General features: G+C 39.9%; 2 protein-coding genes across 3 annotated transcripts; both read right to left on the bottom strand.

The window, feature by feature from the left end:
- Positions 1–1,096: 1,096 nt before the first annotated feature.
- On the bottom strand, positions 1,097–13,465 carry HTATSF1 (HIV-1 Tat specific factor 1). Of its 2 annotated transcripts, none has more exons than XM_062006613.1 (9): positions 13,114–13,465; positions 9,734–9,938; positions 9,447–9,494; positions 9,179–9,333; positions 8,556–8,719; positions 6,967–7,066; positions 6,374–6,463; positions 5,757–5,894; positions 1,097–5,368 (listed from the first exon to the last, which is right to left on the bottom strand). In XM_062006613.1, exons 1-9 carry the CDS (start codon positions 13,279–13,281, stop codon positions 5,084–5,086), a joined length of 1,353 nt encoding a protein of 450 aa, XP_061862597.1. In that variant the 5' UTR covers positions 13,282–13,465; the 3' UTR covers positions 1,097–5,083. The 2 variants fall into 2 exon arrangements, with proteins under 2 accessions (XP_061862597.1, XP_061862598.1); XM_062006614.1 differs by lacking the exon at positions 13,114–13,465 and adding an exon at positions 12,757–12,874.
- A 6,206-nt stretch (positions 13,466–19,671) lies between these two features.
- On the bottom strand, positions 19,672–24,072 carry BRS3 (bombesin receptor subtype 3). The gene is made up of 3 exons (XM_010208185.1): positions 23,642–24,072; positions 20,595–20,946; positions 19,672–20,079 (listed from the first exon to the last, which is right to left on the bottom strand). The coding sequence occupies exons 1-3, from the start codon at positions 24,070–24,072 to the stop codon at positions 19,672–19,674; spliced, it is 1,191 nt and encodes a 396-aa protein (XP_010206487.1).
- Between the last annotated feature and the right edge of the window lie 541 nt (positions 24,073–24,613).

The raw sequence follows: 24,613 nt of genomic DNA, 5'->3' as shown, positions 1-24,613 counted from the left end.
TTTTATGCAGTAGCTTTGGAGTATATTTACTCACACGGAGAGGAGGAGAGCACAATCCAGTTCCCTCTGCCTAAACACATTACAAATCTACCCTCTGCCATCTCCCAGAACAACTTAACTACCAGGCTGCAGGATTTCCCAGCACTGAGCTTAGTCTGTTATTGACACACTCTTTGCATAAGCACATTTTCATTGTGAGACAGACTGGATTCCTGTCTATCAGCTGGGCAAGTGCCCTCAACATCTCAATCCCTGTTCTTTGATCCCATTTCTAAACTGTTTCATAGAACAGAGGTTTCTTCTGCTAAAGCTTTTCAAGACCTCATTCAAGATTGTCTTCTCAAGTTGACTGTTAAAGCACTCATAAGGTTGCTGCATGGCAGCAGTTTAAAGCTCCTAAGTGAACACCTCAAAGAACTACTGGGTAAAAATAGGATGATCATCCCTGTTTCTTTCAGTATAGGAAGTGAAATAACTGATGTCCATCATTTCTGAGAAAGTGTCCTTAAACAATCCCCCAATCTCAACTATGGTGCCTCCAGTCATTCCTCCATCTCCTTTTATCTCTACACAGAGTCCATGGACACATCAAGCCAGAACAAAGCCTGAGACAACCCAAAAGGAGGGTACAAACACCATGTCCCACTGTGAACACTTACAGTTCCAGCAACACATCTCCTGGACTCCAGCTGGAACTTCTGGCATGTTACCACACGTGCTTTATAAACTGAAGTCACTGTGCACCAAACCCTGCTGTGTCTTTTACCGAGGAAGAAAGACAAGTAAGTTATCTCAAAACTCATCAGAAAAGACTGGTTTTGTTCACGAGTTTGTTTATTAAAAAGGTAGTATAAAACACAACCCCTTTAAGAAACAAAATTGAAGACAAATCAAGGGATTCTCAGATGCTGTCACACATCTAGATATTATTCAAGTGATTTTTTTTCCCCCTAAATGTTGGTTTTCTAAAGGACAAAGGAAAATGATCAATTCAACTTCTTGAAAGAAAATAAACCTGTCAGAAAAGTTCCAAGTCACTTACTGAAAAGTTTAATCTAACAATATACCTTCATGCGACAGAATGAGCAAAAACCAATTTGCTGCAAAAGGTTTCATTATTCTATGAAGTATTTTACAGAACTTTCAGAGCATCTGACAGTAAAACTTCAAGCCTTGTATAATGAGCACTAAAATACACACAGGTTAAATCAACACAAGTACACAACTCACATGGTTCATTTACCATACTGCAGTATGTTTCCTCAAATTCAGAAATATTAATTTAAAAGCCAATTACAATCTGCAGGTCTGAGGAGTTCGGCTTTCTTGTTTTAATGGATTTTCTTAGGTTATATAGTTCAAGAATTCTGGGTATGGATCTTCAATATTTAAAGGCGAGTTTGGGTTTCTATCTGAAGCTTCCAATGCATTTGGGTTTTCTTGAGTGAGTTAAGTATTTGTAATTGCAAATAGATTAACCTTATAATTGTAATAGATTAACTGAATAATGTCTAGGACATGTTTTAGCTAAAATGCACTGCATTTAACATACTAATGATTTTAAGTGAATTGCAATCCTCATACAGAATGCAAGTTGTATGAGGGACTGAAATTCAATTAAAAAAAAGTAATTAAAAAAGTCAGCAGGAGAAACAGATAAACATTTTGATGCAAAATGAAACCAATTCTCTCTTTATAGCTGTATATGAACATTCGAGAACCTCCTACCACTTACGTGCCTTGTCTTTTGAGGCTTTTTGTCCCCAACTGCCTACCTTGGCCACGCTCCTCTAACCACGTAATCTCTGACAAGAGACTTGAAACTCTGCACAATTACCTTGCCAGCAAATCACTACATAGCATTTGTTTGTAAAGCAAATTACCAATAGATCTTGAATCTAAGCAACTGACTTTGCACTGCATGGTTAAGAAAGTGATTATCTATGCCAAATTCTGCTGAAGTATCAGTTAATGCTCTTTCCCTGCTGTTATATTTAAGTGGCTTCACATCCCTTTTGTTAGCAGAAACAGACATTTCTCCAGTTCAAAACTGAGCAACTATTACCCACAAATTGTTTCAACCTGCTGCTAGTTATTGTTTTCATAATATACTGAGGGAAGGAGACAGCTTTTCTTAAAATGAACCTCTTGCCAAAAGCCCAGGGATGAAGGATACCAGACCACTGGAATAGAAACTACTAAAAATTAGAAACTGCACAAAAAGTTTGATCTTGTCACTTGTAATGAGCATGACAAGTCATCAGAAACAACTTTAATTCAGGAACAACTACAGTGAAAATTGCATTGGGGTTTTAACTTATCAATTTATTTATGACGCTGCTCAGTCAGAAAAAAGTAACTCAGTTGTTCAGCTCCAGATTTTTAAAGTTTGGTATTAAACATCACTGCTCTAGACTGCAAGATTTTCACAATCATACTTCAAAACAGTAATTTCAACTTTTGTGAAAAAATTTAGTTCGTGTCCAGGTTGATTTACAAAAATTTGCATCTGTTTAAAAAGGAAAACATCAGAAGAATTCAGTCTCAATGAAAAGCTGCTGAAAAGAAAGTCACAGTTGCATTAACCTCTCCATAGACCATTAAATGCTTCAGGAAGTCAATGAATAGTTTACAAAAATATATTTTTATATTTTACTGGGGAATAACAGAGGTAGTCAGAAGGAAAACAGCAGTTTGGGTGTAATGCCACGCTTCAGAACATTATTTGCATGGAAAAACAGCTTTTATTTTCTTAAGAATCCTAGTTAATAGGAAAGCCAGTAAAGTGTTTGGTCTCAGTCTTTGTCAGTGCTCTACTGCAGTTTGTTAAATCTGGAGGAAAAGATGACAAGACTAACATCAGGTGTGACTTTTGAAGCAAGCCAATCAAATTCGTACATCAGTTGGAGAGAGGAACACTACTGCACATATAATGATTCTTTATTTTTCAAAGTCTTTCTTCAAACACTAACCTTATTTTTTATATCTCATACCACAATAAGGCTTCATAGAACTGTACAATATTTATACATTTGTCAGTAGTTTCCCTCAATCAGTTGCAATTCCATTGTAAAACAGGCGATTTAACTGTGTAGAGTGTTGTATGACTAGGCTCACTTGCTCTCTCTCAAATAAGAAGCTAATAAAACACGATAGGCTAACAGATCTAAAGCCTGGACTCTAGAAGCTGGAAGGAAAAAAGGAACACTGAAAGCAATACCCACCACGCTAAACCACACTCTTCAGATGCAAAGCGTTCCAGCCCTCAAAGGTCTGTGGTGCTCTTCACCAATAAAAATAACTAAGGCAGAAGCAAACAACCCAGAGATGTCATACCAATATGCCACTACATGCAGCTACAAATCAGGCAGCATTTCAGACTCCCTGAACTGTTCAAACACCTGTGCTGCAGAAACACACAATTTGTACACTTGTAAAGATGAGAACACGGTCTTTGTTAGCTGTCAAGAATTACAGTTCTCCTGGGTGACACCACTCAGAACTGGAAATAGGCCACGTTAGCTTCTGATGAACCCACAGACTTCAAAACTCTGAACTGAAAGATTGTCTGTGTTTCAAGACCACCAGGTATTTTGTCACAAAAGATATTTATAACCACAGTGGCAAGTGTTGACTTCCATGCTTTGGTTGGCATAGCTACCCAAACACACCGATTACATTTAAAAAACCCCTACAAACAAACCTAGGAATCCCAGAGACTTGTGGAAAAATAGAATGGAAATTTCAGAGCACAAAGTTTGAAAATACCAATTTTCAGCATATTCTGAATAGTTCAGGGTGGAAATATAAGAATTTAGCATCTATTGTTTCTTGCAATCCAGTATGAATTAAAAAAAATATATCTGAAGATTCTCCTTACAAATGTGCTCTAGTAACCATCCACATGAACAGAACACTATGAATAGACTTTAATTATTTAGTGCCTAAATCCAGACTCTTCTATCCTTAGGTATCAAAATAATAAGATTCTAAATTAAGAATGACTATACCCAAAACGACTCCCCCAAAGTTACTCTGAATGCCTGCCACTTGTTAGGGCATCTAAAGTCAGAATGTCTTTCAAATCCTGGCCTTTGGAAATATTTCTGAGAAGGTTAGCATTTGCCTTTTCTTTATAAAATAATTCATTTAAAGAGTATTTTCTCATGACAAATGTAGTTCAAATTGTCAAAAGCATTTAAATTTTATGAAGTATGGGACACCATCTCCACTTTGAAGGGCAGGTAAGCCTAAACTAAAAGTGTTGAAGAGAACTCACACACCTCATTCTAACAAAGTTAAATGAAAACCTTTAATATTAAAGCAAAAACTAAACAAAGCCAATACACCAGTCAAAAGCCTGTTATGCATACAGACCATGAGAGTTTAAGATTTCACTTGATTTCAGATTAAGGTTTCATCAGGGCCTAGAATGTGTGTGCTGGTCTCCTTGACATAATACCAGCCTCAACAAAAGATCTAAGCTTTGACAGAAGACCTTAAAAAAGGGAGGAGAAAATATAATTTACTGAATGCTATGATTTAATAATCTGAACTCTGTTTGCCTATGTTGGCTATGGCAACATTGGTTGGTTTCTGCTTCAAGTTTACATTCACTCTACACATATCAGCATCTGTTCCAGAAAATGATCCAAACCACTCAGGACAAGAATAATTTTTAAAGGATGACATATCAAGTTCCAAGAGGTACAGGAAAATTAACAGTAAAAGCCACAAATCTTGTAATAGCTTTGCATTACTTAAGTTACATATAGTTACATAAACTGAAGGGTTGGAAGATATTTCACACTTATATAATGAAACACTGACAAGAATAGTGAGAACAAAAGAAGCCTGATGAATTTTACTGCATTCTTGGCAACTTGAGTTACTTTACCTGAACAGCCAATTAATACAAACTTTTAGGACCTCAAATACCACTTTTAATGAAAACTTGAAAGCACACAGTTGATGACATCCTAATATGCATATATTCATATGAATGTTGTCTGCAGTCACCCTGAAGAGGGGATAATCTCCAGCATCACCCTAAAAAACATGCTTCCATAAAGCATTAAAGATGTTATGTGTCTGCTTCAACATCGCTGCCTGCCAGGCTGCTGTCTGTGGATGGAGCATCATCTTCATTAACACCCTCACCGTTATTCTCCCTCTTACTGGCTTCATCATTTCCATCCTCCTCAGAGGTGTTATTAACTTTGGAAGGTTGTTTGCCTTCAGGCAATTTAACACTACTTGTTGCAGAATCTGAATCAGATGTCGTCTGTTGCTCTTTTGCATCAGGATCCTCCAAAAATGATCCCCACACCTTAAGCCTTTCTTCCCTTTCTCTTGCAGTCTCTTCCACCTATTAAATAACATTTATCCACATGATTACAAAGTCATACTTGCAAAAAGGAGTATTAACACAGACAAACTGACACAAACATTTATACTGCAGTAATATTTCAAGGCTTCAATAGGCCTTGTTGACTGTTAACTAATGATCTGTAGAATCAGTGCTAATCCCCTAAGCTGACATTCCCAACATATAATTTTTAACATCAAACAGGTCCTTCAAATTTTTGCTGAATAATTAAGGATGACTTTTGGAGACACTCTAGAAGTTTCTGAGAAGATAGGGTAGAGGTGAGCTAGGGAGGTATATGAAGATGGAAACACCAAGCACTCCTCAAATTAAAACAGATTTATAGTTTGGAAGAAGTATTTGATGAAATGAGATCATAAAAGAGTACCTGATAATCTGTTACACCATCCCACGTTTCAGCACTGAGCTGACGGCCACCAAACCACCTCCCATTTAGAGTCATCTTGCAGAGATCAGCTTCTGTTGCTTCTTTAAATGATACAGAAGCCACACCATCAGGATGTCGCTGTAAGAAGAGACAACTTTCATTAAACGGTTTCCAAATTGTTTCCAACACCTTTTAAATGTTGTTACAAAACCAATCAGGATATAGCTCCATCCTGATCATATAACTGTGACTGAAAATTCCAGTTTCCAATTTTACACTTTTTGTTCTAGTGGTACACAGAACATACTTTTTGAACACAGAAAAGATTTCAGCTAGTCTAGCTACAAACAAATGTATTTATTAACACTTCCAAACTTGTGAGCTGCATCTAAGTTACCAGGAAGAATTAGCTTGCCTTCACATAGGCCAAAGTAGACAGGTGCTTAGAAATTCATTTCCAACGAGCTAATTTTTAAATGCAGAAAAATCAGGTCGTTTCCATGAAATAAACACAGAAAACCAAATACATGCTCCATTTGTATCTAAAGAATCCCTAGAGTTTTGCACATTTACACATTACATCAATTCTGCCTATAAAACATGTAAAAAATACCTACATCAAATATGAGAACCTTCTTTACTTGACCAAACTTTTCACACTCTGTCCGCAGATCTTCTCTAATCTCATTTAGCACTAAAGGATCCTCCTGCAATGCAATCACACAGGTTACATTAAACAGAACCACTTATTTCTCCCAGTTCAATTTCTGCTCAATCACCACTGGAATGCATCTGTACAAAATACAAACTATTATGCTGCATTTCCAAAGCCACCTGGATGTTGGCAGACAGCCCTTATTTGAATTGAATCAGTGCTACTTATTAATAAGGCTATTTTGTTCTTGTTTCTCCATTCTTACATAGCTGCCCTTTACGCTTTGTTCCTTTTTGAGATGGAAAGTTGTCAGGACACACACAGTGAAAAATGACAATTTGAAAACAACATTCTTACCAACACCTTTCCCTTGCTCTTTGGGAACAGATGAATGTGCCAAGCATCTGCTTGAGATTCAAGAAAAACACCTGCCCAAACAGCAGCTTTAATTTTGATCTTAGGTGCTTCGAGTTTTGTTAAAATTCTCATGGCAGGAAGTTCACACAACATTAACTATAACAGCCCAATCTATAGCAGCAAACTGCCTCTTCCTACCTCAAAGTCCTTTGGGTGGAACATGTTCCTGATAATAACGATGCGTTCATGCCGCATTCGCGTTGCACCGTCTTTCTTCTCAGGCCTCCAATCCAGCTGTCTAATGAAATGAAGCAACAGTAAGAAGATATTGTTGCGGCTCTCTTCAGTTTCTACAAGTATTTGTTGAAAAAAAATCGTTAATTTGGCATTTCTTTTAATACATCAACTAAAACATGTATTTTGACACAAAGTTACTCTTCTAAAACAATGCAGTAATCACCCAGTTTTACCACCTCTTCTGAGGTTTTAACGTACTTAATCTATATTCCCTCTGTGAGCATTTATTTCAAATGTCAAAGCATTTTGTTAAACACTGAAAGAATAATCTTTAATTGGTTCCTAGTATCAGCTCAGATACAGGAATCAGTTGCTGCCTAGTACAATAAAAATGTCAGTATTTTACCATTTTTTCCCTAATTTAACTTGTAAAAAAAGGGAGATCAGCTATTCCCTTTGATAAAATTTAACTGCTCTTATTTAAACAAGCATGCAAGAACATCTTTAGTCCCACACAGGCACAGCTGCAAGACATATTTTGTTCCACAGTGTACAGAGCCACTGCCACAAACTACCAGTGTAACTCAGGGCTCCTCATGAAAAACACCGCTGCTCATAAAAATGCCTACTTCATACTCTACCACAAAAAAAAAAAGACACACTCACTTACACTTTTACATCCCAAAAATCTTATATTGGGGGGAGTGTGGGGAATCTTAAGTTCATTCTTGTACCTGCTACTTTAGCTGAAGAAAACTTGGATTTCCAATGCAGGTTGTTTCACAAGCACATAATGCTCTTCAACCGAAAAGGAACACCAACTAAAGACAGCTTATTCACACAAATCACTGTCAAATATCAAGTGGCCTTTTCTCCCTTTAACTAGGGCAAAATACTTTTGCACTGGTATTTAAAATGTTTAGTGGAATGCTGCTTTCAGTAAATATCAGGAGCCTTATACACTCAAACTTCCTTCTTCTTTAATCCGCACCTTCTTGATTCCAAAAGGCAGAAAAACAAGTTTTAAGTGACAAAAGCAACGAATTTAGGTACATTTGTTGGAAAAAAAAAAATTATACCAGAGACACCTGTCTGAGGGAATCAGAGATATTTCAGTATTTGCTCCTACAGAAGTGGCATCTCTCACCCTTTGCAAGCAGTAAAGTATGGTACAAACAACATGGGGACAGCCAGAGTTGTTATCACCTTACAAAAGTAAGCCTAGATATTGTGACAGGACTTGCACACTCTTAAGTAAAGAGGGAAAAAAAGTCTTTTATGACCCCTGAGTTGTAGCATTTTCTTCTCTATGTGAAAGGACCTTGTCTCCCTATGTATTATTTTAATGTGTCAACTACAAAGTAGTTCATTGTGTCAACACTGGATTTAGGAGTTCCTCCCCTCCAAACGCATGTTATAGAAGTTATTTCACTGTCAGCCAAGTCTTCAACGTTTGCACAACTCTTAGCATTCACGAAGTGAAAGTAAGCAACACTTTACTAATAGCACTTAGACTTCAAGCAATATTATACTGAAATAAAAATACCAACTTTTGCTGTTGAGACAACTTCTTCTTGTAGTCTTTACATTTCTTCTTCTTTTTGCTTGCATCATACTCCCCCTTCAGTTGGAACTTTGCAACTTCAACATGCAATTTATAGCCTCTAATTTCTGCCTCATCCAGAAGTCTCAATGCAAGCTGAACTGATTCTTTCTATTTGAAGACAAAACACAGCACAGGCTTTAAAGCACATGGTATGGTCAGATTATTTCAATAACATTTAATTAAGAATATTGTGCTAAGAATCAATTCCCATTGAAAATCATAATGCCAGCAGGTTCTTTCCTGTATACTTATTTATGTATTCTTGGTCCCATAGTGGTCTATTTTCAAGGTAAAAGGTGCAGAGGTTTCCCATTTCACCTCAGTCACTGGCACCCAAGACAGGAACACATACAGACACATTCAGCAGATGTTATGGACATTTGCAGGGGAAAGGTGGGATAAGAATCAAATGAGGTGCACAAGCAGTTTCTGGAATAAATCTTTAAAACAGGCACCTAAATTCCAAGTTATAATCCAGATATTTCAAGAATCTTCTGAATATGATTCTGAAGGTGGCCACAAATATCTTTAATGGCAAAGAAACCTGCATTTCATAGCACCACTGACCTTTAGATAGCAGCAGAGGCCATCTCCTTTAAGGTTTCCTTCTTTATCTTTGTAGAGTTTGATTTTGTGTTCTTCCGTCTGTGGATCTCGCATAATAATACCACATTTTGACATGACTTGCACAAATTCATCTTTTGTAATATCTGGAGGCAAACCTACAAAGTAAATTAAAACAGAAGGCTTGAGTATGATTAACTCTTTTTTAAAAAACCCTCCTTAGAACAAAAATCCCACAGTGTTCCTTTACATATATGAGGCTGTTACTTACCAGTCACATAAACATTTGTGTTTCTGTCATCTTCAACATGAAACCATCCTAAAAACAAAGAGTTCGGTTACATGGTTATATTAAACATGGAAGCATACACTGGTCTCCCCATTCCATCAGATTTCTAAGAATTTTTGCTAGCTCACAGGAAAAGCTCTCAACATGCCTTAATTTGCTTTAGAACAACCTATGTCTTTGCCATACACAGTAACACTGAACAACTGCCAGTTTCCACTCAGTACTCTACAGGCTGCAGCCCACATAGAAGGAAACCCTTTGCCACTTACCTGGCTCAAGTTTTCTTTTTTCCCCTTTTTGTTTTGGATTTGTTTGTTGTGGCCTTTTCTCATTTGCAGGCGGTTGAGTTTCTGATGTCTTAGAACTAACTGGTTGCTTACTTTCAGTAGCTGTGCCAGAAGCAGATGAACTGTCTGTATCATCTGCATGGAAGCCATAGTTGGCATGGTATGTTGCCAGGAAATCTTCTGTTATCTGCAAAGAAATAATGAAAATCAATCCAAAAGTTTTAAATAACTACAAATTCAGCTTTGCGTGTCTTTTAATGTCATTTTGTAATCCAGTAACACAGAAAATAACAGTATTTTAAAATTGTTTAGAAATCTTTATAAAGCCACACACACAGCAAAAACAACCAGTTCGGGCATGACCTGAACTAGACTAACATACTAATTCCATACAGCACAGCAAGTTTCTAAGTAAACATTTCACAAGCTCTGCCATGTTTCAAGCAAAGCTTTCTGCCTTTCCACATAAATTGAATTTGCCCGCAGGACAGAAACCAAGCACTCCTGACCATGCTGGAGGGATAAAGTGACACTGAAAGTAAGCCAACAACTTGTCCATAGATGACAAGTGACTGATATTTGTAACAATCATTTTCAGAGATGATGTATATTTGTGTTGACAGATAATAAATATTGCACTTGGGTATCTTAACACAGCTTATAAGGCAGTAGATTCTACTTCATATCCTACTAATAGATAAGTAACTAGCTCACTCTTTTCTAGAGAGAGACTATATTTGGATAAAACTTAAGATTGGCTAACATCTACCTTTTAGAGACCAAAATAAATAAAAAACTCTGAGTTACACCCAGCATTTCCAGTCAGGTAGATTTTAATACTAGCCACTAGCAATAACCTGCAGAAAGATAATACATCATAGCTATGTTCTAATCAGGTTCATTATATTTGACAGTAGCAATCTTAGCAAATCTTAAGTTTTACAATTGATAAAAACCAGAGAATTAAGAAGCTCTTAAACTTTCTAGTGAACAGTATCATTGACTTTCATTAGAGAACTTCTTGACAAAATGCTATTAAACCTGCAACAACTAACCACCTTCATGCAGCAGTATTATCTTTTAACTTCAGGGGGAATCTCATGCTCAAGTAAAGTCAAACTTATTGTTGGCAAATTACCTACCACAGACTTTCAAATTTTGCCAGTCAATAACAAAGACTTCTTTTCCACAACACGCTATCATCCTGCCATATATACCCTTACAACTACAAATTTAAGATGTGTTTTTGCAAGCATAAAGGAATTTAAGTAAGCATTAAGGCTTTTACAGGAACTTATGTCACACCAGGCCTGTATGGAAAACTATCACTCACGGGTTTTCTTACTTGGGGCTTCAATCCAGTTCTGGTGGAGAACACCACAGAAAGAGATCAATTCTATCTCCAAACCCACACAGTTGTACAGTTTGGGGCAATTAAGCTTATAGAAAAAGAAATACAATACCACAGGACATGCTAGCATGTAATTAACTACCAGTCACCCTGCAATGGAAAGGAATAGATTAAGTAAATGAAGAACAGACACCCTATGCTTACAGAAGGCATCCAGTGCCCGTTTTCTCATAGCAAGTGATGAAGAAAGGCAGATGAATTCAACACATGATTAGTGTTATGTCTGTGAAGGACTATAAAAAGCTCCTATCCATCAATACAGTACCATTGACAGAAAAAACATTAAATGATACCCGAAGTTGCAATCACTTTTATTTCCCATTTGTCTGTCTCCACATTTTTCTGAGGAATGCTGACAGTTAATACTTTTTTGACAGTTAATAGCTTTTTGCACTGCTTTGAAATATGCTTTAGTACAAGTTCAGCACACACTCTGGCCCTAAAGCATATCAGCATTGTATTATGAGGCTACAGATGATGATTACTTTGACCAGTCAGAATATTTTAATCTTTTGCCAGAGAACAGAGATAAGGAATTTTATTACTGCTTAAGAAGAAGAGAATGAACTGGCTCCTGCAGTCTCCTAAATCTATTTTGATAAAATATTCTTTTAAGTAATCATCAGCAAAATGAAGTAACTTGAGATATGGTGGTATCTAGCTGGGTGACTTTTACTATCCGTCCTGTTTACTAATGAACTTTGTTGTTCCTACATAATTTGTCCAACCCTTAATGCTATCTCCTCTCCATGACACAAATTTGAGATAAGCATTTAGGTGTGACCAATACTCTTTGAAAGAGGTAATTTTCTAAAAAGAGGTGAGAAAGAGGGTAAGGAACAGGGTGGGAAAAGGACACTTTAAAAAGTTACTGTGCTTACTGGATAAAGCACTCCACGGGGAGCCAGGGACACTCAGTTCTCTGCTGCTCCACTTTCTGAGTCTGGATTTTTGACATGTTTTTACCCCTCTGCAAGCCATCTGCTACACGGACACCTTACTAAGTTTACACACATATAAAACTTGGCACTACTGGTTCATTCTCATTTAAGATTCTCTGAACTGCAATGAATTCAGAGTCACAAGTAAGAACTGGCACATTACATTTGCCAAGTATATGCTATAAAATGTCTTAGTGCTTCTAAATAAAGCAATTGCCCTCATTCATTGTTACACAGTAACAAAACTACTATTTCACTTGCAGATGAGCTCAACACATTAAATTTGTGTTCCCTCTTGCCTTGGAGAGTCATGTTGTTATACCAAGTTCATTTTTTAATACTTATTTAGTAAAAGCCAAGAAGATGAAAAATTGTAACATGTCTCCATTCTGTGGAATGCCTCTAAACCAAATACACTTAATTTGTAATTGGATTTCTACGATCTAAAGAGAAGGAACAAGACTCTTCTACACATGCATAGTCTTTAGATGAAAAAAAGAGGGATGTACTACTGCATTTTCATCTAGGCCTCTTCACAGGATAGCTCACATCTTCACTACCTACAGAAAGACCAAAATCACCACAGCTATTGTGATAAAGAAACCCAAACACGTCAACGGCAGTACTGACTCGCTAAGACACACAAACATAACTGTGACTCCACGCCAGACCAGGAGAAAAGCCGACCAGAGAGCTTCACAAGAGAGCTGAAAATAGCCGGCGAAGCTGCAGATCGAGACAAAGATCATAGAGACTCCACGGTAAACACAGCAGACACCTCCGCGACGGAGACCCGACGTCAGTTGTTCTTCACCGTAAACCCTTCCTCAGGGAAACTGCAGCACGACACGGGGAAAGAGCCGCCGCAGGCCGTGTGCGGGCGGCCGGAGAGGCGCTCCGGGAGGGCCGCAGCCAGGCGGGGAGGCCGCTCCTCATCGCGGGAAGGGGGAGCGGACACCGAGGGGGCGCCACCGCCCCTCGGCCCGCACCGAGGCTCCTCCCGCACCCACCTTGGGGAACCAGGCCTTCTTCTCCCGGTCCCACTCGTAGGCGGCGCCGTCGGCCGGGTCCACGTACGTGAAGGGGTCGGCCTCGCCTTCGCCGCTGGGCTCGGCCTCGCACTGCTGCTGGAGCTGCAGCTGCCGGTAGAACTCCTCGTTGCCGTCCCCCCCGCTCATCCCGACCCGTTCAGCGGGGCCCGGCGGGGGTGTGGCCGGGTGAAGCGGAGAGAAGACAGCGGCGCCGGGCCCGGGCCCCCGCCGGAGGCGCCCGCTCGCGTCGCGCCGTCCCTGTCAGCGGCGGGAGCGCGCGGGCCCGCTCCGCCTGGCGCCGCCGGCCGCCGTCCCACAGCCCCGCGGTGCGCAGGAGCGGAAGCGCCCCCCTCGCCCCTGGCCGCGCGCGGGGGCGGGCCGGGCCGCCGCTGCCTCGCAGCGTCACCCGCGCTTACAGCCACTGAGCTGGCGCGGGCTGGTCACGTGCGCGCGGCGGAGCCAATGGAAGGCGGGGCGGGGCGGAGGCGGGCGCTTCCCGCTCCGCCTGGGGGCGGGCTGAGGCGCATGGCGGCCGCTCTCCTCGCTGCCCAACGCCGGCCTCGGCGCTCTCCCGCAGGCCACGGCTCTGTTTCACCACAGGCAGGGTCTTGGCATGCGGCTGGCTGGCCTGGAGGCTGTTCTGGCTCTCTCTCGTGCCTTGACCGGCCGTGCGTGGAGACTGTCGCAGTTTCACTTACACTATAGAATAAAGGCCTGCTGAGGGATATGAAACACTGATAGTGCCCCCTCCTGCAATCCCTTTGGCTGTTGTGTCATGGAAAACACCGGACAGTCAAGTTGCTGCTGTCAGTTGAGGAGCTGTGCAGACAGCTGGCCATCATCAACAGACCAAAGGTCTGTTTTCATATCTAGAGGCAAAGGCAAAAAAGATCCCTAGAAGTAGCTGATGCTAAAATGACATGCTCAATGTCAAAAAAACACATTGGTTCTTGCTCCTGCCTTGGCACAGGTTTCTGGTGCAAATAGTTTGAACAATCAAGCCTCGTGGGGAGAGGAAGCTGCTGCTTAGGTCTCAATGGGAGGCAAAAGTTACTTTCCAGAAGGTGTGAGATGCTGAGGATGTGGATAACTGCAGCTCTTGCACTCCCTTTGCAAAGTTTTGATATGCTGGTGCAATGCAAGGGGTGAGGCTTGTCTTCAAAATGTTGACTTGGTTTGCATTAATGAAGGCTGCATTCAGTTACCGGTGTAACCTGCTGTCTGTGGATACATCAATATTGTAAATAAAATTGTACGTGAATCAATTATTTAAAAGCCTGCCTTCAGTGACATCTAGTGGTCTTCACAGCATAGCCCAGGTCGTGTTAGACCCAACCCACATTTAGTTGCTGAATTATGTATTCTAAAGTGTTTTTATTTAGAGGGTGGATAAGCACACTGTTCAGGTTTTGGTTTGCAAGATTTAACCTAGAAGTATAAAACCCAGGTCTTAAAACTGTGCACATGTTTCAAATGGAAATTTAGCCAAACAGCCCCATCAAAGCTGACAGTGGCTGGTTGCCAGTGGCAATCTTTCTACTCAGAAATGAAAATGGCAATCTTTCTACTCAAAAATGAAAACGATATTCAATACAGAAGTTTTCTAGAATTGAGTATTCTGAGAACAGATTCATCTTCACTGTCATACTGATTGGAGTGATAATAAAAGCAAAGACACAATCCTCAGCCTGGGAAGCTCTGTAGGAAGAGCCTGCCATCAGCTAACTGGTTGGTCAACAGACTGTCAGATGAAATTGCTAAGGATATAAATACAGACTTCTAGTAACCTTTGGCTGTTGCACAAGGACCATCCAGCCTAGTTAATGGCATCTTTCATGCTTCAAGATTTTTCTCTTGGCAAAGCTATTACAATAGCTGTCCAAAGATTGTTTTGTGATCCCCTACAAACTGACAGCATAAGAGACATTTGTATTAGTTCTCAGATAGGTGTTGGATTTTGGTGAGGAGCATGAGAGGCTTAACATAAACTGTGCCTGTTTATAAAAATTGGAATTGAGTATATGTTTGGAAGTAAGATAATCACAGCCTTCAACATTGTGAGAGCAATACAACTTAAGTGTCAAACCGCTTATTTGATTTTGGCAGAGTTTTTTTACATTCATAACCTGAGTAAACATAGTGAAGTCTGTGCCCACACAGCACAGATTTCCTTAGTGTGCAGATCTGCCTGCGGCAAGTCATTGGGGTGCTGTCCTGGAGAGAAGAAGATCCAGATTCAGTCTCAGTCCCTTGGAAGTGAGAGCACGCTTATGCACAGCAGGGTTAGTGCACGCTAAATCTGATCTGAACGCTTTATTGTAGCCATGAGGACAAACTACCTCCAGTTCCCCGACACTTTTCACAGATAATAGCCTGTGTGACTGCAGCTATTGCTGCACAGCCTCTTACTGTGTTGCCACCATCTGTTCTCTTCCTCTTCAGTAAAGACAACACAGTGAGCCAACTCAGGAAGCTGATTCAGCTGAAAACTCGTCATTTTTTGAGGGTCAAGACAGCTTTCCTCTCAGCCCTTGAAATGATATAACTCATGACTGCACAAGCGCTGCTGCTGCAGCTTCTGGGGATGGTGCAAAGAGCTTGAGAATTACACAGCTCAGACCAAGCTGTCAAGAAATGGTATTTTAAATCCTGACAAAATGTCTCAAAGCAAATATTAAAAGGAGGTATTAGTGTGATGATTTTTGTATCCCTGTCTGACTCTTCTGTGTGATAAAAGGCAATCTTGGTTCATCAGAGCTGATTGTTTGTCTAAAGATACTACCTACTAAAAGTACTAAATCTTGGTATTCTATTAGAGTGTTTTGTTATTTATTAGAGAGGAACCAGCAATTCACTAGCTAATAACTAGGTTAAGATCTTAAGATGCTTTGTTATGTTAAATCAAGGAGGCAGTAACTAGTGATTAAGTACAGAGAGGTTACTCGCCTTGGGACTTTCCATGAGGCTGGAACCTGTAGCTTTTACACAGACTAGTGAGAGTGAAGAAGAGTCAAGACCAGGTCCAGAAGTGCTAAAATTTCAGTACCCTTTCCAATGCAGCCAAAGGAAATTCCACAAAACAATTCACCTTCAACTTCTAGAAAACAGTTTGCGTGGCATTGTGGCAAAGCCTGTAACTAAATGCTTGTTAGAGTTGTTTTGGCTTTTTAAAATTATAAGTACCACCGATTGAAGTGTGTAAGTGCTGTAGCTGAGTGTAGCTTGAGCTTATTCTTGAAGTGTAATATTCTTTGCAGAAACATGAGTGTCAGTGGGCAGTGCATAATTAACTATGTAAAATAAACCAATGCTTTCTATGAAAACAGAAGGGTGAGCTGTAAAATGGCTAGAACTTGATAACTGACCTTAATACTGAGTGCCATTTGCTGGAGATGCAGCCTGTTACACTATATCCATGCTTTGACATGGTTTTGTTCACTCGTGGACTTTTTAAAAGTAAACCACTATCTCACAGTGACAGCACAAATTAAGAGTCCTGATACTAAATACATAGCTAACACAAACATGAATTGTTGCATTTATCTGTATTAAAGCTGTTAATGGGTACATCTCATTCACAAAACAAATGGTGCATTATTTGTTGCAAATGGTGCAACAAAATAAAATGGTGCATCCTAAAAGTAGTATTTACTTAATAAGACTCCACACGAACAAGACCTTTGATGGAGTCTCGCCTTTCAGTATGATGTGCCTTTCTTTTATCTCTCACTTCCTTGTGGCTATAAACTGGAAAACCCTAATTATCCATGGCAGTTCTTTGCTAGATAACAATATTTCTGTATACAGACATTATTCCCATATGTTCTTATAGAATTCCCCTTGTATTACCTAGGGGTGAAGGAAATGCTTTTTGGAACACTGAGAAAAGCTTGCAAAGAAAACGTGCCTTTCTCCCTAAATCCAGTTACAGGAATGTGCAGACGTTGTGTGCATAATTATGTTAGAGGAATAGATGGAATTAATAATATCAGAGTGCTTAGGTAAAAATAAATGTTGACCAATATATCACTTCAATACAACATCATGAAGATTTGAAAGTACAGAACTATAAAAGCATAACATACACAGCATAGTAAAATTATGGCTTGAAATATTGCCAGTCTTTAACCAAAACATGTGCAGCATAGAGCAAACCCATCAATTTTGTAACAGGATACATTAGCAATAAATAGACCATCCAGCTAGAGGAGCAGTTGCACAGGCAAAGAGCTGCATGCAAAGCAAGGAAAATGATGAATTAGGAAACTGTGGTTTTTAAGGGCTACTGTGAGGTGTAGCCAAGGCTTTTGAAGTGGGAAATTTGGTGTCCAACAGAGACAAATGTCAAAGTCCAGATTTCTTTTAATTTGTTTAGTAAGATAGAATAAAGAATGATGTAAGGAACTGTAATGTTCATTGATTTTCATTTTGTTTAGAATTCCCTATGGCAAGATCCAGGAAGATAAAAGCAGGCTCCTAAGTGTGTAGGTTTATTTACTTACTTCAGTCTCACCCTGCAGCTCCATTAAGAAAAAAAGAGAAGGGGAAAATAGCAGCACAGTGTGTTTGTTATATTTGTACATAGCTCACTACCAGAGAATGTGTTAAGACAAAGAGAGTCAAATAAGGTCTCTGGAGTCTGCTTTGCCATAGATCGTGTTTCTGTGCTATTACATTTCCATTTGTTTCAGTGGGCCTTTCCTCGTTTACAATTGGGACAATAAAAGGGAGAATCCACTTGAAAATTAGTGCTTAGGGCCTTGCAGCTTGTCCTGTGAAGAGTGCAGTAAAATAAGGCCAGGCCTGATGGGATTAAAATGGACTGTCATTAAACTGGTTTAAGATGATGGCAGAGGTTGTATTCCAATGCCCTTGGGATTTATAGCTTGATTTTATTATTCTGATTAAGGCAGTCAACAGAGAGACTGCAAATAGATTGGCTCATAATGAACTCAAGTAGTGGTGCATGGATGGATGGATTTCTGCAGCTGGAAGTATCAAGGGTTAGTTAAAATTAAAACTTCCGTGACTGACTGCACTGTTTGGTTTAATTCATTTGTTGCAACCTCTGTTGTGTAATTTAATGCACAAATTCATTTGAGATAGAAGTCTCTTAGTTTAAGCAGTGGAAAAATCCATTGCGTTTTCTATCAGCAGCTCCCACAGAACAAAATGTTGGTTCAGGATACACAAAATTCATAAAAACAAGTATCATTCAACACTTTTGTCATGTGGGGTAAGAAGACATGCCTCCTGTATTTCCTGTTGGGAAGACAGTCCCTGCCACAGTGCTGCTGAGCTTTTTAGGGATATGCAGGCTGCCCATGATAGGCTGTCACTGTCTTGCCTCTGCATGCAGAGCCATGAAATCAGTAGATTTGAGCTTAGGAGGCCTATCTCACAAAGACAGTCTATCTTAATACTGAAAAAGGATACCACTTGAATAACTTAAAGAATGGGAAATTAGTACAACAGAAAATCCACCTCTCTCAGCATGCTTGAAAATGTGCAGACTGCTAGATGTGACCACGCATGCTACAGCAGGAGTGGATCAGTGGAGATAAATGGCTCGTCTGACCCCTTCCATGCTGTACAATTCTGGGGGCTTTTACTTCAAACTTGCTCTAGTCTGATTCCATGGACTGGATGCAGTTTCATCTGAGAGAAATCCATGTTGTGCTTTCAAGACCACTCTGGGAGACAGAGCAAAGTAAGGCAGGAGGAGAGGTCTGAGCAGTTTGCTTCAAAAGTGCACCGTAAATCCCAACTAGAACTCTAATACAGATCCACCCCAATTTCTTGATGTTAAGTCACCATAGCAATAAAAAAATCTGCACTGTTGAGGTGTTTTACAGAATTTCACAAGTGCAGTGAAAGGTGATTATAGATTTTTAAGAGAGATGGTTCCCTTGACTTCCTTAGGAACTGAGCAGAGCATCTCGTCACACAGCAGTCAGCTCTTACCCACATTTAGAAGTTCCCGATGGAGAAAAGGCCGGTGTGGATCTGGCTCATAATGCTGCTTCTTTTTTCACTACACCATACTACAAACCTGAGCTTGCTTTCATTTTAGCATGCTTTCTGATGTGTTTATCCATTTTTTTAACATTCGAGACAAGAAAAGAAGTAAATCAAAACTCCGCCTGGTTGGTCAAGCGATGAAGACATGTGGGTTGGCTTGCTTGCTGTAAGGCAAGTACCTGCCCCAGGGAGCTCTCGGTCACAAGTCCAAAAAGCAAGTCACCAAGAACAAAACCATTCTCACGGCCAATTCTCACACCAGCTCTTTTGATTCTTGTCCTGCCAGTCCAAGAATTCCAACAAGGGATCCGTGTTTGTGCTTGGGAGCTAGAAATTACAGCTCTGACAGCCTCTCCACAGAGTTTGATTCTGTTATTGTATATTTGCAAAAAACCAAGAAACTCCTAATAAAAGCTCTTTTCACAGACATGGCAAAGCACAACACCTCTTTCCAGGATCCCAGTAGTAGTGACTTGATGGCAAAGGCTCAGTTGCTGTCCTTTATCCCAGGAAGGATTAAACGCTTTCCTCTTCTTTGGTGATACTGTAATCTGTCAGGAGCGTGACGCTGATTTCTGAGCCGTGCATGCTGCCCGTGACTGACAGGGCTCTCGTAGGGGTATTACTCTGGGTAGCACTGGGAGGCTTTGCACACAATCTTGCCTTGCAGCATGACATTTGCTTTTTAAAATGTTGCCGGAAGCTTTTGCTCAGCCAATAAAGAGCAAAAGGATTGACACAGGAATTGCTGAAGGCCAAGGCACGGGAAAAAATAGTAGCTATCAGATGAAAGGTGGAAGCATCTACAGAAGCATGGTATGTAAAAGAGCGGTACAGGTAGAGGATGTGGTTAGGTAACCAGCAAAAGGCAAACAACGCAACAAGGACCAGCACAGTTTTTGCAACTCTCTTGCGGGATTCAATCTACGAGAGAATAATGCATATCTGGGATTAATAGCAGTTAGTGACACCTTTGTGGTGCTGGTTTTCAAAAAGGTCTAAATAAATACATTAGCAACAAAAAAACTAACAGAAAAAATAAACCTATTTCATAATTTTTGTAACAAAGTATTTCCAGTGCAGAGCATTCCCTTTCCATTGTGGATCACACAGCAATCTCATTGAGCCAAGGAATCAAGTACAACAGTAAACGTGTCGGCTCACACCGATGGGGTGTCAGTGTTTACAGCTCAGGGGCTTAACTTCTGAGTTTAATAGGGTCATAACACAGCAAAACAAACCCCATCCCTCTTTAGGAAAGCACACACACTCACAGTGAAGTTAACGAGTCATGAGCACGTGCTTAAGTGCATAGCTGAATTTGGATTACTAATATCAGCTGAGTTTATGGAGCTTTTTACTCTATTATCAGTAAAAGTTTTGCACACTCAGGAATTCAGATGTAACAATGTACATGTCAGTGCTTGCTCATAGCTTACCTGCTTACGGGCATGGCCCTGTTCTTCTGCTGGCATGTTGGATGTGCTTTTATATAAAGTTCTGGCGATAAGAAAATAGTAGACAGAAATGACAGCCAAGGGCACAATATAGAACACCAAGAAGCAAATCAGGGAATGAGCTTCCTGCAGGATCTTCTCAGATACAGGATAAGGGGCACATGCCTCGAAAGTTACGTTTTTCTCAGGATTGCTGAAAGAATACAAATCTGAAAAAATAGCCTCTGGGATAGCCAATATCATGGAGATGATCCAAACACAGCCAGCTTTACAGCAAGTCTTCAGGAGCGCATCTGAAGTCTGCAGTTCCAAGGGCTTAACAATGGCTCTGTACCTAAAACCAACCAACATCATTGTCTGAATAAATACAGAAATAATGCAAGCTCTGACAATGAAAACTTCTTGAGAATAAAGCCATCTCTGTTCTTACTAAACTAAGGCTGGTGGACTTATCTTGGAAATGAAAACAGATACTGGCTCTTTGGAATTAAGATGCAAATGTAAAAGTTAATTTTAAGCATGGATTTTAATCAATTATCTGGCAGGACTTGTCATTAAAGACTTCCCAAGGAAAGATGACTTCTACTGTTTGTATTAGGATCAGTAAGGACAATCATCTCTCCTATTTTTATGGTGCTATCTAGGAAGGTAAATGAGGGAACTAGCATGCAAAACTGATAAAGGTATGAAACAGGTTGACTAGTTTATAAATACATGAAATCAAGCACGTATGCTCTTTTCCTCTGTCTTCTTAAGATCCCAGCTAAGTGCAGTGATCTGTCTCAAAATAGTGCTCCAGTATTCATTCCTATTTATAAAACAGGAGCTAACACTGCTGTTGATTCATGGATGTGGTTCTGCAGCACATGGACTGTGTCAGTAATCTATGGATGTGTGAAAATCTGTGTGGGAAACAGGACATGGGAAAAGAACCAACTGCCACAAAGGTGGATAAACCACAGGAAACAACATACCCTGCTCCCAGACTATCAGGGATGCTTTGTGATGCAGAAAGAAGAGAACCCTCAGGGGGGCACAAGACTGACATGAAAAGAAAGGCAGTGTACAAAGATCCAGAGGATAAGACAGCTTGGTTGTACCATTTTGCACAACCTGAGAATCTGGTCTTATCCTCCTCTAGGCAAATTTAAGTAGAGAACTGCAGGCTGGACTGTTGTTTATCAAATAAAAAACATTTTTATGGACTTGTAGCATACTGGAATGGGATAGGCTGGGTTGGTCATGTAGCTGATGTTCTCACCTTTCTCAGTAACGTTACCATATAGTTACCCTGGGAAAGTGCAGCATGAAGTATTTATGTAACAGCTACTCTGAAGATTTAAATATGGAAGTAAATGTGTAAGTCATAAAATCACAGAATAGTTGGGGTTGGAAGGGACCTTTAAAGGTCAGCTAGCCATGATGGATTCTGAATTGACATTATACAGGACCTTGGAGTTACGATAGATAGTTCAGTGCAAACATCAGCTTAATATTCCACAGTAGTAAAAAAACCATAACAAACTCTAAAAGAACAACAACAACAAAAGCAAAATGTTAGGAATTATTAGGGAACCCACGGAGAGCAAGAGAGACTATTGTGCAGTGCCCTGTGTCTCTGCTTCATGCAACACTTGAACACCATATGCTGCTCTGCACACCTTAACTCAAAAAAACCCCAGAACATACTAAGGATGGAATATAAGCTGAATGGCCGGGAAGGATGGATAGGGATCACTGTCTCTTCCAACATGAGTCAGGGACATCAAATGAAGCCATGTGCAAAGCAAAAAAAAAAAAAGGAGCTGTTTATGCAACAAGCAGTGAAAGTCATTGCTAAACAAGTTCAAAAGAGGCTGAACAAGGATCTAGAAGAGAAATCCAGTGAGCTTATTAAATAGACAGAAACCACATCTGCTCAGGAGGCCATCTGAAGGCTTAGACTATAAGTGCAGTGGTGGATAGTGGTGTTTTTCTTTCTTATATGTCTTTTCTTGTCCTTATACTACCACAACTGGAGGTTAATATTGGCCTACATGGACCCCTGGTCTGACCCAGTGTGGCCATTCCTGTGTTGGTTGATTTTTTTGAAGTACAGTAACAGTAGCCTTGCTTAAACTCTGGACAGAAGAACTACTTGCTATTACGTACAATCCACAAGTGCCAGCATATAAGATTAAAATCGTTTTCTCTCTTAACACTACCATTTGTTTTGAGTTTCTATGCTCCTTGACAAGCTCATGCTGATTGAACTGCAATCTCATCATCATTTTGTTCACTCAGGAATGAAGTGCATGGAAAACTGATTGTTCAGCATCTCCTGACAGCAGGCAGATGGGAACACTGATCCCTACTAACAGTGCTGTCATTGTGACCTGAGTTGAATTTCAGGACCTCTGAGCTAAAGTATCTCTGGAAAAAATACAAAAACTATAAGATAAAATATTCAAATAGTGTCATGTCACACTAAGCACTTACCAAGCTGAAAACTGCTGTAATATTGCAATAACCATCAAAGCAGGAGAGTAATTTGTTTGTCCCCCAGTCTATTCTGTGTTTCCTTTTGGCTTTTACCTCACATGCCATTCTTTTGCCTTCTAGGATTTTAGAGCCTCACTGAGTGCACAGGACAAAGGATTTTCACTCAGTCATCTTCATGGTTTTGTTTTTAATCTTCCCTGACAACTTCAGCGCACCACTAGATAGCACCAATACACTGTCTTTTCCCTGCCTAAAGCAATTTTCCTTTTCTGTGCAATTGAGAAAAAAACCTCTCAACTGTACTTCAATCTAATAAAAGGTCAAAAGACTTCAAGAGTCTTTCTCCCTTCACTCCATTACAAAGAAGTGCTCCGATTTTTCTAAGACACATTTTAAAACTCAATGTGAGAGTGGCCATCTAGGTTTTTTTTCTTAGTCTATTACGATGTACCACTTAATATTGTGCAAAATGATAATTTCTGTTCTTTTATTCATTTCTAGCTTCACTCCTGCAGTATCTCCTGACAAATCAGTCGCGTCAGACCCACCTGTCAGCACTGAGAACAGTCAGGGTAAACACTGACACTCCAACTGAGGTTAACTGGATAAAAGACAGCAGCTTGCACCCAATTCTTCCGAAGAGCCAGGTATCCACAATGTAACGTGTTGCATCTACAGGCACACAAGTTAATAAAAGCAGTAGGTCTCCAAATGCCAGGCTGGTGATGAAGATGTTTGGAACCGTCTGCATTGATTTAATCTTGAAAAAGACTTTGATGAGTATAGCATTTCCAAGGAGACCCACTGAAATGATCACAGCATATGTAACGTAAATTGTGCACAGTATTTCTAATCCTGGAAAGGAGTCTTCGGTCCATTTCTCGTTTGTGGTTTCATTAGCAATGATTGATTTCAGTTCCATACCATCTGTAGATGCACACAAAGTCTGATTAGCTGAATGCAAGAATACTTGCGACATTTCTTTAACTGTTTCTTCTCCCCAGGCTGGACTTCAATTGATCAAAAAAAATGGTTTAATAGTTAGCTTGCAGCATATCAGCAAGGTCAATAGAAAGGTACAGATTTGTGTCTGAAATTATGATTCCCGTCGCACGTGAACTACTTTCATCCCCTTCTGGGTCTCAAAACATGCCTAAGGGAAACACACACAGATCTTGTTCTGAACTGTGTAGGAGGTGGAGAATTTTTTTATTGGCTTTTCAGCTAGTGAAGCAGAGAGGGAGGAGAAAAAAAAAAGAGAACAAGAGTTTCTTTAAAGATATTAGCTGAAATGTTTTTTTCTTGGAGGTATCTGGCAGGTATTGCAATTTCAGTAGCACTTGAGTTTGCATCTTACCTAGCAAATGTCTGTTCATAGTTTTCAAAATATTCTAAAAAGGAAAGAAAGTGAAAACCTGAAATGTTCTCAATAGTACAGGTAAGCATGAAATATACTAATTTAACACAAAACTCTACAGTGTACCTTAAGGGCAGATAAAATATCTCACAATATAGGTAGT

Source organism: Colius striatus, chromosome 13, assembly GCF_028858725.1.
Source record: "Colius striatus isolate bColStr4 chromosome 13, bColStr4.1.hap1, whole genome shotgun sequence".
NCBI lineage: Eukaryota > Metazoa > Chordata > Aves > Coliiformes > Coliidae > Colius > Colius striatus.
This window is presented reverse-complemented; position numbering and strand designations above follow the sequence as displayed.

What these genes read in the sequence shown, in the direction of transcription:
- HTATSF1 (XM_062006613.1), bottom strand. Translation starts at nt 13,281, where the DNA reads ATGAGCGGGGGGGACGGCAACGAGGAGTTCTACCGGCAGCTGCAGCTC. An exon ending in GCCTCTGCTGCTATCTAAAG is followed by an intron (nt 8,720 to 9,178) that starts GTCAGTGGTGCT and finishes GTCTTCAAATAG; the next exon opens with AAAGAATCAGTTCAGCTTGC. An exon ending in ATGGTGTAACAGATTATCAG is followed by an intron (nt 5,369 to 5,756) that starts GTACTCTTTTAT and finishes GTTATTTAATAG; the next exon opens with GTGGAAGAGACTGCAAGAGA.
- BRS3 (XM_010208185.1), bottom strand. Translation starts at nt 24,072, where the DNA reads ATGTCGCAAGTATTCTTGCATTCAGCTAATCAGACTTTGTGTGCATCT. An exon ending in ACTGTTCTCAGTGCTGACAG is followed by an intron (nt 20,947 to 23,641) that starts GTGGGTCTGACG and finishes GGTTGGTTTTAG; the next exon opens with GTACAGAGCCATTGTTAAGC. An exon ending in AGGGCCATGCCCGTAAGCAG is followed by an intron (nt 20,080 to 20,594) that starts GTAAGCTATGAG and finishes ATTCTCTCGTAG; the next exon opens with ATTGAATCCCGCAAGAGAGT.